General features: G+C 43.8%; 1 protein-coding gene across 11 annotated transcripts in view; it reads right to left on the bottom strand.

Annotated features, from left to right (window-relative positions):
- The window catches only part of SORBS3 (sorbin and SH3 domain containing 3), a 50,385-nt gene continuing 32,269 nt past the window's right edge, over positions 1–18,116 (bottom strand). For 10 of the 11 annotated variants that reach the window (XM_042473300.1, XM_042473304.1, XM_042473303.1 and 7 more), the window contains 9 exons: positions 15,709–15,854; positions 12,831–12,916; positions 11,769–11,815; positions 11,017–11,131; positions 9,178–9,303; positions 6,306–6,824; positions 4,390–4,487; positions 3,657–3,763; positions 1–2,678 (listed from right to left, as the gene is read on the bottom strand). In XM_042473300.1, coding sequence (XP_042329234.1) covers positions 2,617–2,678; positions 3,657–3,763; positions 4,390–4,487; positions 6,306–6,824; positions 9,178–9,303; positions 11,017–11,131; positions 11,769–11,815; positions 12,831–12,916; positions 15,709–15,854 — 1,306 coding nt within the window. In that variant the 3' untranslated portion in view covers positions 1–2,616. The remainder of the gene's footprint in view (positions 2,679–3,656; positions 3,764–4,389; positions 4,488–6,305; positions 6,825–9,177; positions 9,304–11,016; positions 11,132–11,768; positions 11,816–12,830; positions 12,917–15,708; positions 15,855–18,116) is intronic. The other variant, XM_042473308.1, reaches the window with a different exon arrangement.

Below are 18,116 nucleotides of genomic sequence, written 5' to 3'. Positions count from 1 at the left end.
TGTTAGTTCAATGGCGTTTTATTGAGAGGACAAGCTGCATAGATAATAATATAAACAATCCTTGTTTTCCCAGGCCTAACCAATCAAACAGCATTTTTTGTACTGGGTCAAGATATTTTGTGGTCAGAACCAAAGGCCAAGATGATGCTTATATAAACTCATTCAAAAACCAATTGAAGGAGTACTTGGGGCCTTATCGCACGAGGGAAAAAAGACAAAAGGGAATGGGAGAGTAGCAACTTGCTCCATGCCTCCGCAAACCCTCAGAGGACTTGCGCCCTCCTTCTTGAGAGGGTCATAAAAGTGTGCCTTTTGTCAAACTGATTTTTCCAGCATAACAAAAGAGACACTTTTATTACCTTCTCTCTCAGGAAGAGAACAAAAGTGCTACGGCGCATACAGACAGGCACAGAGAAAGCGGATACTCTCCTACACCGTTGTGGCTTTCTTTTCTCATGTAATAAAGATTTTGAGTTTTCCTTCAGGACTGGTGATGAAACAATATCCTCAGCTCTGTCCTCCAACACCACATTGCTACTACTTTCCCACCAGTTTTCAAACTTAAAGGAAACCTGGGATGCCTTACAAATTTGTCCTGGAGATCAGTAATAGCAAACAGATGTCTGTGAGATGGAGAAGTCCCTATCCCTTTGAAAATGTGCAGAGGCATCACTCTCAGGATGTAGGTTATAAAGGCAGCTGAGTGAGACTCTAAGCCTTAGAACATGCGAGAGAATTCTTTGCAATGCACTGGGTTCAGTGGCAGATGCAAATTGTTGTGGCAGCCAGAAAGTATTCCCCAGAGGTAGAATGTCTGAAAACCACTGAATTGAGAGGCAGAACCTGAATCTGCTGAGATGTGATTGCAAACAAAGAGCAACTGGTCCTGTTTTGTTGTTGTGTGCCTTCGAGTCATTTTTGGCTTATGGTGACCCTAAGGTGACTCTATCATGGGGTTTTCTGGGGCTAAGGGTGTGTGACTCACCCAAAGTCACCCAGTGGTTTTCCATAGCCAAGCAGGGAATTGAACGTTGGTCTCCAGAGCCGTTGTCCAATGCTCATATCACTACACCACGCTCTCTGGCCCTGTTTACACATGGCTGGTTCCAACCAGAAAATTTCCTATCCTAGAACTAGGACTGTGTCAATGTGCAGTTGTTTAGTTGTCGCATAGAGGGACGAGACTGTTAGTACTATGCATGGAGCTGCAGGCAGCACAGATATCTCAGTGTTCAGACCCGATACGATCTTCTCCTCTTTCTTTCCTCTGCTCCCCTGCCTCACCAGCTGCAGCCCCCAGGAGTTTGAGAACAACGCTTCTTGTGTGTAGATGGGTATTTTGTCCCCAGATATCTCCCCTCTGGCCTTGACCCCTAACTTTGGAGTTGAAAGGAGATTCCTGGAATGGAAAGATCAAGGAAGTAAAATGGTGGAAAGAGGCAACACAGCTGGGCAACACATTCTACCACAGGACCCTTGCATTGGTCCCTGGCTTCTGCAGCTGGACATGAGATACAACTTTGAAAAAATATGGACTGTATATGCAAAAGCAGCAGCAGAGAACCACCATTGTTTCTGATTTTAGGCTATTAGCATCAAAGTTAGTAACCTCAGTGATCAGGGATAATAACTATTGCCGTTATTGGGAGTTAAACTGGGCAGGAGAGGGCACCTCAAGAAGGATCAGCTTTGGAAGAAGGAATGCCATATTGTGCCTCAACAGCAAAGTAGCTCTTGGTATTCTAATTCTCCCAAAGATTCACGCCTTGTTGGAGTTTGACAAACAAATAAAAGGTAATAAAGATAAAAATCACACACCCACGTTCCTGCAGGGCTTAATAGTAAAGAGCAATAACTGCATGTTGTTTAGCTCCAAGTGCTAAAATCAGGTGGAGAAGCTGTTTAAATCAAGGTTCAGTAAACAAAACCTTTTGAGAAGTTAGGCAAGGTATGAAAATGTTCATACTAGTGGCCATGCAGTGTGTTTCGCTGCATATGGATCCATGTCACAGCCTTTTGTTAGCAGATCCCAGCCATTCCATGGGACCTGAGATACATCTCTATTAGTAGCCCAGCTAGTTCAGCAATGGTACTGGGATGTTGATCACACAATAAGTCTTCAGCCATCAATATAGCATCCAGTACATTCCAGGGAGGTGTATCTTTTTGCATGGGAGATGTAGTGTAGGACAGCCACTGGGGCACGGCCTCTCTTCACCTCTCTTTGGATGAAACGCCAGATTAATTCATTAAGTAGAAATTTAGTTGGAGCAGCAGGACAGAATCTGGGAGACACCAGTACTTTCTGCTCAGGGTAAGGCTCTACTTTGTCATGGAAAGACTGGCCTTCTGTAAATAATGGGAAAAGAAATAAGCCTGTAACTGCTCCAATAAAGGGGAGGCCAGGATACATCACTGGAAGGCAAGGCACAGAGGATGCTAGGTAACAAAGGTTAAGGTTTTGTTGAAGAGAACTTAGGGATCAAGGTTGGTTCTCACATCATCTCTTCTTTCCATTCCTTGCCTACAGTCTTGAGAGCCTCACTCCAGGGAAACCAGTGCAGAAGAGACTGATTCATTCTCCATTTGGGGCACAAGGGGTTCGCTGCAGGACAGTCACACAGGGGCAACGTAGTTACCAGGGAAAGTGCCAAATTTTTGCGTTCTTCTAGAGACGCCTGCAGAAGAAACAAAAGAGAGAGACATCCCTGATGACAGAAGAAGCCCATGGCTGCCCATTCTGCAGCGGAATGCTTTCCTGGTGCTTTCTGAACCAGCCTTCAAATAAAAAGTGGGCTTCAAGGAAGCCAGTAAGTCATCTTACTAATTCACCATATCTTTGAAGCTTCTGTTTCATGGTCTTCAGAAACAACCCATTAACCCAAAATATGAAAAAGTTGCTTTTTGGACTACAGAAGTTGAAAAAGTAGCTTCTTCAAGCTCTGTTCTCATCCAGATTTTGGGGGATGGTCTAGAAACTCTTGTTAAATTGCACCTATTCAGAGCATGAGCTGGAAGGCAAGAATTCTTTCCCAGCCATGCTGGACTATTCAGTGTGGAAACAAAGGGGAAATCTTAAGGACTCAAGTTTTAACAATAATTTAATTGCCATTTATATATTCAAATTAAATGTGGACATTTGGGTGGTGACTAAGGCTGCATCTGCCCCGCAGAATTAATGCAGTCTCATGCCGCTTTAACTGCCATGGAATTCTGGGTTTTGTAGTTTTGTAAGATATTTAGCCTTCTCTGTCGGAGAGCCTGGTGCCAAATTACAAATCCCAGGATTCCATAGCATGGAGCTGTGACAGTTAAAGTGGTGTCAAACTGCATCAGTTCTGCAGTGCAGATGCAACTTAACAGCAATCAGATAGAACCCTACAACATATAGAAATGGGAGGAGACCAACTCCCCCAACTTGTATTTCCTTTCTGCCACCTAAATGGTACCCAGACCTTTTACCTGCTTGGTACCCTGTGTTATGGTAGTCTTTTCCTAACTGTAGAGATGAAACCTAAAGATAGATGGCAAAACCCTAGGGAACTCCTAACCCATTTTCTAGTCCTAGGATTGCAATGCCTCTCAACAGATTTGGTATTACATCGTCTTTTAGAGTTCATTGCTTCCTCCATTCCCTTGCTCCTATGCAAACATACCCACAAACCAGCCATCATCGCACTGCTGCATCACATCCACTCGGTCTCCTTCGTGGAGCTCTAGCTCATCTTCATTCTGCGGTCTATACTGATAAAGAGCCAGGTACCTGCAACACCAAAGCCACCGGTGAGTGCACTGCTTTTTGTTGTTCATTTAACAAGATTTTAAAATGGCAAGAGCTGCTTTCTGTTGTCAAAAAAGTGTCACCCAAATTGCAAAAATCAAAAAATGTACAAACACAGAGTAAACATTTTGTTCCAGACTCCCATTCTGCAGGCTCTGCGGACGGACCAGAGGCACTGAACTGTGCTTTCCAAATGGAAAAGGAATGTGCCGAGGCAAACACTCTGCCTGCTCTCCTCCCGCATTCTCATCCTTCGCTCTCAACATGCTGGGGGAAGGGAGAGAAGCCCCACAGCTTGGGGGAACCTTGAGTTGTCTCAGCTTTTCAAGCAGGACTATGCAAGGCCATGCAAAAAGGGCAGTCAAGGGACAGGTAGGGCAGCCAGCCGCTTCCGCTTCCTCAGGCACTCTGGAAGCCTTTCTGAAAAAAACCCTTGTTCTGAACAACAATCCAGGCACTGTCCTGGTCTAGCACCCAAGGCAGCCGTCTGCAGCCAGCCCTCTCTATGGGTCACTTCCCAGGGATGGATGCTCTGGCTAGCTGCCAGCCAGAGCAAAGCTATTCCCTTCGCACTTCCCTCGCAAAACTGCAAAACTGGCCTCACTTACGGGGTCCACTGTATACTGGATGGGGGAGCTTCGGACATTTGCCCAGGGCTACGCAACTGGGGAGACTGAGAAGAAGCGGCCGTCTCAAGGGCTGAGTCCTGTAGACAGAGAAAGGAGAAGCCATGGTGACAATGCACTCTATCGTTGGAGCTAAAAAAGGCAGACAGAGGCACAATAAAAGGAAGATGTTTCTAACTACTAGGAGGAACTGCGACAGTGTGTGAAATGCTGCCTTATTGAGCTCTTGGGACAGGCTGACATGCCATTCATTTAAATTTTTAAAAAGATGGACAGACTGGTTGTTATAAATGGGAAAGTGGGTAGAAAGTAGCTGGAAATCTTTGCTCAGTCCATTACCCCAAGAAATGCAAAACTGTAATCCTCTTGAATAAGCAATCTAGGAAACATAATGCATTTCGTCACCCCTTTTATGAGGTCAGGCAAGGTTTTAAACCAACGGCTCTGATGATCTTCATGACCCAGAGACAAATGCTTTGGATGCACAGGTAATCCTCTCTCAGCCACTAGAGAATTTGTTTTTAATAAAAAGGCATACTGCTCTCTCTTGGTCATCATTCCAGTTCTAAATATCAGAGTTTTCAAAAGACAGACACTTCCCAAAATGTAATATAATTAATGCAACTAAAAAGTGCACCTATATACCCAGTCTCCAAGACCATAGTGAGTCTGGAAGGGCCTGGTTCTAAACTTTTCTCTGCCTTGTACTACTTTTTGAAGTGTTAGGCTTTATCTCACAGACAGACCCTTGATAATGGTGAATCCGACACTAGATCTGCTAAATCACTTATGAATCAGGGTTGTTGTTGTGTTTTTTCCAACTTATGGTGACTCCAAAATGGGGTGTTCTTGGCAAGGTTTGTTCAGAGGAGGTTTGCCATTGCCTTCCCCTGAGGCTGAGAGAGTGTGACTTGCCCAAGATTACCCAGTGGGTTTCATGGCCAAGCTGAGAAGCAATTCCTGGTCTCCAGAGTCGTAGTCCAACATTCAAACCACTACACCACAATGGCTCTCCGTGAATTAGAATGAATAGTACCAATTATTAGAACAACAGCAACAACTACAAAAAAGCACGTAGGCTTGATCCTCTCCCTGCCTCAGGCTGACCTCCATGCAGCTTGTCTTCAAACGTCATTGTTTTTCCAGCTGGGTTCCAGGACAGAAAGTGCATTTGGAGGAAAGCAGTAGGCAGGGGAAAGAGTTCACGCCTTTTCCCTCCAGGAATCAGTTGATCCTCATCCCTGTTTATACATGACTGGACAGGCTGGTCAGGGTTTAAATTAGGGGTGGGGAAAAAGTGCATCCCCTCCCCAGAGGATTGCATGGGTGACTACTTTGCTATAGGGAGCATCAGCTGTTTTAGGGCAGGCAAGGCCTTTAATTAACAAGTAAGTAAACTGGAAGAAGACATGACTCACTAGAAAAGACAATAATGCTTGGGAAGGGAGAAGACCGTAGAAAAAGAGGAAGACCAAATACCTATATTCCTGTATATAATGTTGTAAGTATGGAAAAGCAGTATGCAAAGGTCTCTTGTTGCACCTTTGAGACCTACTGCGTGAAAGAAGCAGGGCATCTGAGGAAGTAGGTTGTATCTGGATTGCAGAAGTAATGCAATTTGACATCGATTTAATTGTCATGGCTCCATAATCCTATGGAATCCTGGGATTTGCAGTTTGTTGTGGCACCAGAGCGCTCTGAGAGAGAAGGCTAAATAGCCCACCAAACTACAAATCCCAGAATTTCATCGCATGGAGCCAAGGCAGTTAAAGTGGTGTCGTACTTTATCAGTGCTGCAGTGGTTGGCCTTGGATCTGGCAAGCTAGCATGTGGGACAGGTTTGTGGGGCTGTAAGTAGGAAAACATACCTGAAGGTAAGAGAATAGCAAGCAACTCACCTGCTGTTGGAAGGCAGTCCGTAGCTTTGGAGCCAAGAGAGGGGCAGCAGGTCTTGGAAGCTCATGCGTCTGGAAGGAAGAGGCAGGTGGCAAGTTGTGGCTAGAAGTTTTGACTGGACTCTGGTTTTGGAGACTGCCCGACGCTACTCTTGGAGAGCTTTGGGGTCTGCGGGGCACAGCTTCAACATGTTCTAACTTGGGGGACACGGGGAAAGTGAATCCAGAGTGGCTGGAGGAGGAGGACGATGGCACATCTGTGGCCAAGGAGCTCTGCGTGCTGAAAGGCGAGGTGTCTGGCTGCCATCTGGTGCTCGCATTGGGGGAATGCAACTGGGATGGCGAAGCCGAACGAACCCGGAGGCTTGGAGAAGAAGGAAACTCAGAGTCGGAGTTCTTGACTCTTGGCTCCTTTCCCACCTGCACATAGCTGGCTGGGAAAATACCCTGGCGGTTAGTGCCAGAGATGCGTCCTTCGTACCAGTTTCCATCCACTCGGCGGACCAGGCAGATGCGTTCACCCTAGCAGCAAAGGGAAAAGGGAAAAGTTAGCATGTCCTGGGAGCAAAGGAACCTAGAAGGCTGAAATACAGGCCCAGCGAGCCATTTTCTGCCCTTCTAAAAGAGGTGAGTTTAAATAGGCTGGAATTCAACCCCCGGCACAATTGGCCCAGCTTGATGCACCTGCAAGCACTTCATCCCCGCCAACCGTTGTCCTGCTCCACTTGTCTGTCTAGTTCCATCCTGCTGCCAAGTTTAGCAACTGTACCTCAGGCTAATCCTTTCCTTGATCTGTATACAGAAAACTCTCTTGCCCCAGGAAAGTGTCCAGAAATTTTGACTGGTTGAGTATCCTGCAACCAGACTGCTGCCAAGCCAGTTACAAGAATCATGAGACCTCCCTATTACAACAGCTTCACTGAATATCAGTCTTTTTCCAAGCTGCTAGTTATGACCTATAGTGCCCTAAACAACTTGAGACCAGGGCATTTTAAAATGTACTGTATTCCTCCCTATGACCTACGGGAGAGCCAGTATGGTGGAGTGGTTTGAGCATTAGACTATGATTCTGGAGACCATGGTTCAAATCCCTACTTGGCCATGGAAAGCCACTGGGTGACTTTGGGTAAGTCACATTCTCTCAGTTATAGAGGAAGGTAAAGCCCCTCAGAACAAATCTTGCCAAGAAAAACCAATGCTAGATTCTTCTCAGGGTCACCATAAGTCAGAAACTACTTGAAAGCACACAACATAATGACCCATCATTCTACTCCACCATGTACAAGATGGAGCAAGCTTATTTTTTTCTGCTCCAGTGACCAGAACATGAGCCAATGGATTCAAAGTACATGAAAATAGATTCCACCTAAACATCAGGAAGAACTTTTTATTGTAAGAGTGGTTGGACAGTGGAATGAACTGCTTCCGAGGGTGGTGGCTTCTCCATCTTTGGAGGTCTTTAAACAGAGTTTGGCTGGGCATCTTTCATGGGTGCTTTAGTTGTATATTCCTCCATGGCATGGGATTGGAGAAGGTGGCCCTTGTGGCGCCTTCCAAGCCTAGGATGGTCTTAAATACCCTTGCTAAGTCTCCATAGTCCTTCCCAAGTTTTAAGATCTTCATTGGAGGCCCTTCTCTCATATCCACCACTCTCAACTCAGCAACTAACTCCATGGCAAGAGAGCCTCTTTGTTGTCCTTGTGCCAACAAGCAAAGATGTTTTTATTTAGACAGATCCTTGGCATGTAACCTAAATCACTGCTGGAGAAGTTTTTAACTAGCTGGGTGTTTCATGTATGTGTCTTAAGTGCTTTTTATATTTTAAGCAAAGTTCAGTTTTTATCTGAATTACTATTTTATTGTTAGCCAGCTGAGCACTATTTTAGGCAGAAAAGTTGGATAGGAACTCCGTGAACTATTCAGGAACACCTTTCACATAGGAATTTCGTAATGTGAAACAGCTTGGATTTGACTCATGTAATTCTAAATTCCTTCCTTTCCCTAGAAAATAGAACCAGGTGCGACTGTACTGAGGATGTACTACTTAACAGATAAAAAATTGCTAAGATAACAGGAAGAAGCATATAGCATTTACACTGAGCAGAAAACATTCTTGTATCTCCTAAAAGATTTGCTGCGAGATTTTACTCTTTTTTAAAAAATGACTTTTTAAAAGCTTTCTGCCCAGGTAAGCAAAAATGCATGAAATATTATTTGTCTAATTAATCTTTAACATAAAACTTTGGAGTCTGTTGATGCAAAGTTTCTCAAAGGAATAGCAAGGTCACCTTTATTATTCAAGGTCTAATTATTATTAGACAAATGCAAAGAGCCTGCCTGAAGCAGCAGATTCCATTAAATGGTCAGAAAATACTCTAAAGGCACCAGAGCCCATCTGATCTTGGAAGCTAAGCAGGATCAGCCCTGTTTAGTCCTTTGATGGGAGACTGCCAACAAATCCCAAGTGCTGTAGGCTAGATTTCAGAGGAAGGAGCTGGCAAAGCCACCTCTGAGTATTCCTTGCCTTAGAAGATGCTATTAAATTAATATGGTTGCCATAAATCAACAAGCAACTTGAAGGCGCATAGACACATGAAGTGCCAATCACTTGGTTTATTGCATTTTTTCCCCACTGGCACAAGAGACATGATTTGGATCTTCTGCCCCAGGCCCTAAAATGATGGCTGCTTCAGAGCTCAGTTTATGAGAAGCAGAGACAGACAACCAAACATCTGTTAGAGAAGAATAAATCTGGCCTGGAGCCCATGAGAGTCAATGGAAGCAGACTTTGAGCTCCTTTATCACTGATCTGGAATCCATTTGTGCACCAATGTTTGGCCTCCCCAGCTCTTTGCTTTAAATTTGCTTTGGGTACCTTCCGAAATGACAGCTCCACTGGCAGGTCCCCTTTGAAATTGTACTGCGCCACAGCCTCTCCATATTCCAGGACCTGGATGGTGGGGGATTTAATAGGCTTGGGGATTTCAGTTGGAGGCAGGACCTGTTTTGAAAAAGAAGCAGAGGCAGCATGGCACAATGAGTTATGGTTTTAGACTGGGACCCAGAATCCATAGATTCACTGCCAGGGTGCATCTATACTGTAGAAATAATGCGGTGTGACCCCACTTAAAAGTGCTGCAGCTCCATCCCATGGAATCCTGGGTTTGGTAGTTTTACAAGGTCTTTAGCCTTCACTGTCAATGAGTGTCGGTGACTCACCAAACTACAAATCCCAGGATTCTGTATGATGGAACCATGGCTATCCAAGTGGTGCCAAACTACATCATTTCTACTTTGTAAATGCACCCTCAGTGACTGGGTTCTGACATCATGATAAACCAGGAGGGAGCAAAGCATACCTTCTGGGCTTCATCCAGCTCTCCACAACCATTTTTATAGCACCCCCAACACCATTGGGAGAACCTAATTTAAAGCAAGCATTTAGCTTAATTTAAATAGTGACTATCTGACACCAAAAGCAAGCAACAAGCCATCTTTAAACTGGGTTTCCCCAGACTGCTGCTGAAATCATAATAATAACCTAGCATGCCCACACAGTTCATGCGCAGCTAGGTATCCTGGGCTGCTATGTTTTCTTGGAGAAAGTAGGAAGGCACCCATGAACTACAGTACTCTCTCTTGAAACTGCACATCGCAGGACAAGATCCACAGAGCCAGGAAGGTAGTCCTTCAGGAAAGCTCATCTACCATGATCAGTCTTCTTCCTGAGGAGACCCAGATAAGCTTCCAAGGAACAACTGCAATGCACTATACATAAGATCTTCTCCTACGTCATCCAGCTTGCTCACCCATCATCTTCTCCATTTGAGGCAAGTCAAGTGTTAAGTGGGAGAAGGCAATGGGTAGGAAGATATTCCCTACCCACAACAGGGCTTTTAACCTCTGATATATTTTTATTCTACTGTGCTGTTCTTCTATTGACAATTGCTGTCTTTTTGTGTCTTGTAGCATATTCTAAAGTGCCTTGGAAATGATTAATTAAAAGGCAGCATAACTATCTTTTAAAGGCACCCAGAGTCCTGGGAATCCTAAATGAAAATTGGTACCCTAAGATATGACTTGGACTTCAGCATTGCCAGTCCATGTAGCGCATTTAATTTGGCAGAAGTGCAAATGCAAAGCAGTGTCAGCTTGCCCTAAGCAGCTCACTGAAAGATGCATGTGCATCAAGGAGAGAAAATCTGCTCCCTACATATCAGAATGCTGGCTGTGAAGAACTGTTTGGTGATGAAACCCAGTTGTACATGAGCCTTTCATGTTTTATTCAGGCCAACTGTATGTGAACTGTGCCAGACATCTTCTTTGAAACAACCACAAGAACACAGAAAACTGCCTTATGCTAGACCAGATGATGGAACCCAGAATGGAAGAGCTTTGCCCCCCTAATTTAGGCAATGGGGGAAACAATTGGGCACCAAGGATCAGGACTACCAAGACTCCTATATAGTTGAGCCCCTTGGGGAACTACTGTACCTATCCCGGTGCCTTAGTTTATAGCCATCTTTGCATTTGCTCAATAAGGTCTTATATAGTTCCCATTTTCTTTGATATATTAATTTTATGCAAAGAGCTTGAGTTGTTTAAATCTGATCTCAAAAATTCCTCTCTTTCCTCTCTTCTGACTGAAAACGAACACACTCCTACAGATAAGGCAAATACCAAAGACTTACTTGAAATGCCAAGGCATGCTTACCTCAACATAGTTGGCAGGGAAAATACCCACCCTGCCATGATGCTCTCCTTCCAGCCAGTTTTTGTCCACTTCCTTGTGGATGTAGACAATGTCCCCCTTCTGTAAGGTCAGTTCCCTGAAAAGTCAGAGCATGGCCATCTACCATCAAAGGTGCACAGCATATCCCATTAGGAAAAGCAGTAAGACATTTTTATCTCTAAACATGGGGAGAGCCAGCATAGTGTAGGGACTTGAATGTTGGACTGTGACTCTGGAGACCATGGCAAACCTCCTCTGAATAAATCTTGCCAAGAAAACCTCATGATAGGTTTGCCTTAGGGTCACCGTAAGTTGGAAATGACTTGAAGGCACCCAACGCACACACAAACACCTGCTCATAATTCATCTTTTATCTCTCACCTCCTTCCCACTGCCTTCCCTTTTGTGTCTCATCTGTTGCATTCAGACAGAAAGCTCCTCAAGACTGCATCCTATCTTTTTAAAAGGCTATCCTATACAGCGCCGTATTATCTCAATGCTATTACATAAATCAGTATCAAATGAGTTAGAACTTAAAAACTGGTAAATGGTTAGACATTGATGTTGAGATCCTATGTGATACCACTGAGATACAATGGTACTTGATCAACAAAAACTTGAGGTATGTAATACCATTGAGATACTATGGTACTTTATCAATATTAGTTTCTAACTGGCTACTCACATTCAACTAAGTTCATTCAATTAAAAGAGGGACAGTTATTGTTACTTACTTTGGTGACTCTGCTTGGAAATCAAATTTGAGTCGAGCAGCTTTCATCTGGAAGGAGGAGAAAAATGGGTTAATGCTGGATATACAGTTAAGATACCTAATGCAAAACCACTGCATTTTGAAAAGGAAACCTGGGCGCCTTGCCAGCATCGTACCAGAAACAAAACAAGGAGCTAAACCAAAAACAAGAGAATTAAATATCCTTAGCTTGGATCATAGAGTGCCCTGAAGGAACAAGATCCACTAAGCTACAGGCGACTCTTGCCTAAGAAAGGAAACTGGATTCCGACAAACAAGAACATATATCTCAAGGCATTTTTGCAGCTAATTCACCCCCTCACCTTTGGCGCTGTTCATGTGCTAGTTATGCATGAGTCATGGAAGATTTGTGCTGACCAAATTCCTCTGAGAATCATCTAAAATTCTCGTCGACGGGGCCTCCCTTCCAGAAAGAAGTAATGCTATCTATGGTGGACACCAAAGAAGTTGATTCTACTCTGGTTATCCACAACAAGTAGTTGTTTGTGCTCTTCTCAAAAGAAAAATGTGCATGCTTTTCAGGTTAAAGCAGATTAATGATTTGCTAGCTGAAAGCAACTGTTGGTATGAACATGAGCTGTTATGCGACTCAGTGTAAATATACTCGGGGTGCATCTACACTGCAGAAATGATACAGTTTGACACCACTTTAAGTGCTGTAGCTCCTTCCTATGGAATTCTGGGGTTTGTAGTTTTACAAGGTCTTGAGCCTTCGTTGCCGAAGCATGTTGGTGCCTCACAAAGCTACAAATCCCAAGATGCTGTAGCATGGAAGCATGGCAGTTAAAGTGGTGTCAAACCAGACTTTCAGCTGCACCCTGAAAGTCAGTACAGTTATCCACAGATACTTTATCCACATATTTAATCATTCATGGCTTGAAAATATGGTCTCCAGCATCATACTCCAATGCTCAAGCCACTATGCCATGATGGCTCTCAATTACGCAGTAAAGCATTTTAATCCTGGATTGCTGATATGCCTAATGTATTATGTGTCTACTGTTGGGTGGGAGCAACATCTTACCTTCTTCTCATCTTTCTTTGGGGGACTATCCAGGAAATTTTCCATAGAATCAAGGAAGGGAGCTTGTCCAACAAGCCTCAGAGGATCTGTGCAAAGAATTGAAAGAGACCAGTTTGGAAAAGACATTTCCCACAAGAAGGAATGCTCACGTCTCCTGGAAGATCAGCCGAGGCATGAGTCATATGGAAAAAACAGAGCTTAACTTAAGCCAGGACACAATCCCAAAGGCCAATTTTCAAAGCTAGACCTCTGGAAGTAGGAAACAGGGACTACTAGTCAGATCAGATCATGCACACACACAAGCGATTAAGAAACAGATTGGAAAAATAAAAGCAACACGTTTCCACCTTCTTCAGCAGAAGGTGGAAAGACAACTGAAAACAAATAGAAAACGTAAAGATCAAGCAACATACAAACGTTTGCACAAAGTCGTTGCCACATACTTCAGCATGCATCTATTTCTGCACTGTAGAAAAATGTAGTTAGATACCACTTTAAGTGCTGTAGTTCCATCCAATGAAATCCTTTGATTTTTAGTTTTATAAGGCCTTTAGTATTCCCGGCCTAAGAGTACTGATGCCTCACAAAGCCACAAATCCCAGGATTCCATAGAATGGAATGTGCCCTCCCTCCGTAACTGCCATCCTTGGGCCTGTGAGGGAGAGAACCGGCTAGCCTGAAGACACAGTATTCTTGACTGTATATTATATTGGAACATGTTTAAAATGTATATTCCTTTTGAACTTGGAAACCGCTTTGATCTCCCAGGAAAAGCGGTATAGAAATAATTATTTTATTATTTATTATTATTTATTATGGCAGTTAAAAAGGTGTCAAACTGCATTATTTCTACAGCACAGATGCACCCTCAGTGAACTCATTCAACCCATATAAACCCTTGCCAACAAGAAATTGCTTAAAGAAGATACTGTTGATCTTATATAAACCCTAAATTCAGAGTTGGAGGTTAGGATATATATCCATGATACCCTAAGCTTATATACCTGGATACTCTGTCATCTCAGACTTCTACAATATCAGCAAAATCAATAGATTTTACAAAATGTAAAACCGTTAACTGACCCCAATAGGAATGCATGTAAGAAATAAACATTTCCAAGACCTTTTTAAAATTTTGGCAATGTTGGAGCATAGACTATTCTTGGTGCTCTGTGCTGTTTTGTTAATCCTTTCAATAAATGCATATATTTTTAGTGATTAGCCTCATCTTTCTGGAATCCAGGACAAATTTGGGAGAAGTGCTATTGCCTTGCTTTTAAATCTCTCTCTCTCTGTCTTGCTCCAGCACTGAAGCAGCATGACTCTGTATCTCAGTTGCTGGGAAGAATGAGGAGAGAGGATGCATTTGCACATATTTCCTGCATGTGGGGCTTTTCACAGACAATGGACTTGTTGGTTACTGTGGGAAAAGAATGTTGAATTAGATAGACCTTTGGTCTGATGCGCTATAGCTCTTATGCTCTCGGGCAAGATATATAGATATATGTGAGCTAACTGGAGATCAGTGCCTCCGATCATTTGTAGAATCATATTGATGACAGAGCATCATATTGAGGATGGAGCAGGCTTGTTTTCTACTGCTCTAGAGATTAGGACACAGAGTGATGGATTTAAACTATAGGAAAAGATATTCCACCTAAACATAGGAAGAACAACTTAATGGTAAGAGCCATTCAACAGAGACTGGCAGAGTCTCCTTCTTCGGAGGTTTTTAAACAGAGGTTGGATGTCACAAGGAGTGCTTTGACTGTGCATTCCTGCCTGGCATGTGGTTAGACTGGATGACCCTTGGGGTCTCTTCCAACTCTAGGATTCCATGGTCTTCCTTCCCAATTGATTCACTACATTCAGTCTACATGCACCTGGGATTTGAGGACAAAGTTTTAGGGTGACGCCACACATTCCTCTTGATAAGAACCAGGCAAGAAGGCAACTGACCACCCAGACGTAGCAGAGGCAAGTTTCCAACACTAGTTAGATTTTTGGAGCAGACGTATGTTGATTTAGCTGCTTTTTGTTAGAACAGGTATTAGCAAATCACACTCATTTCGGGGCAATATTGTGGCAAAGGGATGAGTTTTGTTTTCAGTTCCACTAAAGGCTTTGATAAATGACTTCTTTGTCTCCAAGCAGATTCAAAGATTCGGAAAAGCCACATGGAAGCTAATGGTTCCTAGGACTGAACCATTTCAGAATAATGATGAAGTATATACATAAATTCTCATTCTATGGAAAGGGGACATAAACATAATCCCTGGAAGTAGACATTTAGTATGACTGGGGAAAAATTGTGGGTTTCTCCATGATGTCACAGCGTTCCAGCTGCAAGGAGTTGCTGAATTTGAGAAACACTGAAATATGAAATTCCTGCTTAAATTCTGATATAGTATACATGGTGTTTATGTGTACATCTGTGGCATCTAGTGTATCAGTTATCATTCACAGAAACATTTAGTATGTACCAGTTCTCCTCCCTCTGGTCCATGTGATATATGGTGACAACTTATGATCTGGCTCATAACCTTCCTGCTTTAAGACTGAGAGCATCTCCTTTAGGATGGGTCCTTGAAAACCCAGAAGCTTGCCCACTTTTGTTATATACTGGTGGCTCCCAATGAAGTTATTACAGGTTGAGATTCAACCTGTACCACCAATTATGGATTTCCTTTGAGTAGGAACACTAGACTTTTTAGGGCCGCTTTCTTCAATCTTAGCAGTGTGTTAGATCAGTGTACCAGGAGTATGCAAAGGTACTCCAACGTTTCATTGTCCTATGCCAAGAAAGTAAAAAGCATCCCTGCTTGAGTGTAGAATGTCACTATTTCCCCTATGAACACATGAAAATCCAAAGCCATACCATTCCTGGGTGGGGAACTGCTCCAGTTGTTCCTGGTGATGCCTGGGCTTCCCTTCTCCATTCTAGGGCTGGCCAGTATGTAGGACCGGGTCACAGGAGGACTCTGTCCAGCAGAAGGATAGCCACTATGGCTAGGCAGCAGGCTGCTAGTTGAGACAACAAGGATGCACAGAAAGAGAAAGCATCTAGCTGATGGGAACAAAAGAAATGCATCTGGGAGATCACTGATCACTGATCAATTCAAAGATACAGCCATGTAGAGAGATCTTGCAGCACCTTTGAGACTAGAAAGAAACAAGTCCCCAGCATTTTAAATTGCCATTCAAAGCTGCTATTTTTCCCATACTGTAAAACCCACAGATATCCCCAGAATAAAATAGCAGCTGGTGGGTTGGGATTTTCAAACGGTGGGGAAATGGGAAGGGACAAAGGGTCATAACTGCACCATGGTCTGTCCTCCACATTCCACACGCACAACACATCCCACTCAATGTTTTCAACAAGCCACACACACATCACAGACATCACCCTCGCAACACACTCCATGTGTAGGATTTGGTCAGAATCAGCCCCAACTGACTTCTTTAACTGCCCATGCAATTGCATCCTAGTCCTTTCAAACAGGAGAAATGTCCCTATAGGAAAAGTGCAGGGTTTGGAAAGGGGGATTATATGAAAACAATCAGAAAACAAAATGATTCACCTGAAAAACAAATCGTTTGCCTCTTAAATCCTAGTCGGCGCTTGGCTTCGCATGGTGCGGAGCCAAGCTAGGAAGGGAAGAAGACAGGAGCAGCTTCCTAACCAACCTGCCTTGTTACCCTTTGACATTTCCAATCCCTTGGCTTCCAGGGCCAACTGCTTTGCAGCCGCTCTATGTAAATACAATTTCCCCCACCTCCTGATGAAAATAATGCAAAGGATTCAGAAGCAGAGGAAGTGGGAGGACTGGACTCCCGAACTGTTTCCGTCCCCCTTTGCTCCTCATTTGGGCGGTGGGTCTGTCTGCAATCCTCTCCCCACCCAGGGCCCCTGGAGCTGCCTTGGCAAGCAAGAGGCCAAGTTCAACAGGAACCATTGAGGCGGCAACAAGAAACTGGCAAGCAACATCTATTTGCTGAAGTTTAACTTGCGTGATTTATCATTTTTAAAGAGACAGCACCTTTCCTTCCAGGCAAAGTGAGCAGAGGGGCAAGAAAGAAAAAAGGAAGGCCAAGGGAGATATGAAGTTGGACATCTGTAAATGGGGTTCTCCCACTTATCATGTCCTAAGAAAAGGAAATATAACCCTTAAGATTAAGCCCTCTTACCTGGTAAAGGTTGTCCCTTATCCACCCCAATTGCTAATTTCTCCCTCTCTGTAAAGCAAATAACATCCTTGTAGGTCAGAAAATGGCAACCTATGCAAAAGAGTCAGTGTGATGTAGTGGTTTGAGCATTGGACTACACTAGGAGACCAGGATTCGAATCCTGGCTCGCTCGACTATGGAAACCCACTGGGTGACCTTAGGCAAGTCACACTCTCTCAGCCTCAGAGCAAACCCTGTCTGATGAAACATGCCAAGAAAACCCTATGATAGTGTCACCTTAGGGTTTCCATAAATCAGAAATGACCCGAAGGCACACAACAACAATGACAACAAATGCAAAATAACTGCCCAGTTGTCTACAGCATTCCTTCCTAAGTAAGGACAGGGAGAGGCCAGGTGTCACTTTGGGTATCCTTTTTAAATGCTAGAAATGCCTCCGGCCATTACTGGCAAAACTGCAGCATTTACTTATGCCAAACACATCAGATGATTTTCTAACAAGGGCAAAGGGATCATGGGACCTGCTTGGCAAGAACCAGAAGTTTCTCTTCATTTCGGTCATTAAACTCTCTGCAGGTGGTTCAGACCTTTGGGCCACAAATTTAAAGATAAACATGAAAACATGAAGAGTTTGGAGAGAAGCTGGAGGAAAAATCCTCAATGCAGTGTAGTGGTTTGAGCCTTGAATTAGGACTCCGGAGACCAGGGTTCGAATCCTGGCATGGCCATGTAAATCTACTGGGTGTCCTTGGGCAAGTCACACTCTCTCAGCGGCAGAGGAAGGCAATGGCAAACCCCCTCTGAACAAATCTTGCCAAGAAGACCCCATGATAGATTCGCCTTAGGTTCGCCATAAGTCGGAAGCGATTTGAAGGCATATAACAACCACTTATAGACAAGACCTATGCACACAGCATTGCTGTGTGGTTTGAAGATGCAAGGCCTGGGTGCATGATGTAAAACAATAGGGAGAAAATGAAAGGAGATCCAGGTTCAAATCCTTCCTCAGATAGGTGTCCTTGGGCTATGTTTCAACATTACATTCCTCAGATGGTTGCATTTAAGGATATGCATGTGGCTTTCAATGCCTCAGAGGAA

Source organism: Sceloporus undulatus, chromosome 6 (genome assembly GCF_019175285.1).
Source record: "Sceloporus undulatus isolate JIND9_A2432 ecotype Alabama chromosome 6, SceUnd_v1.1, whole genome shotgun sequence".
Lineage (NCBI taxonomy): Eukaryota > Metazoa > Chordata > Lepidosauria > Squamata > Phrynosomatidae > Sceloporus > Sceloporus undulatus.
Note: the sequence above shows the minus strand (reverse complement) of the source record. Positions and strands in the feature narration are given on the sequence as shown.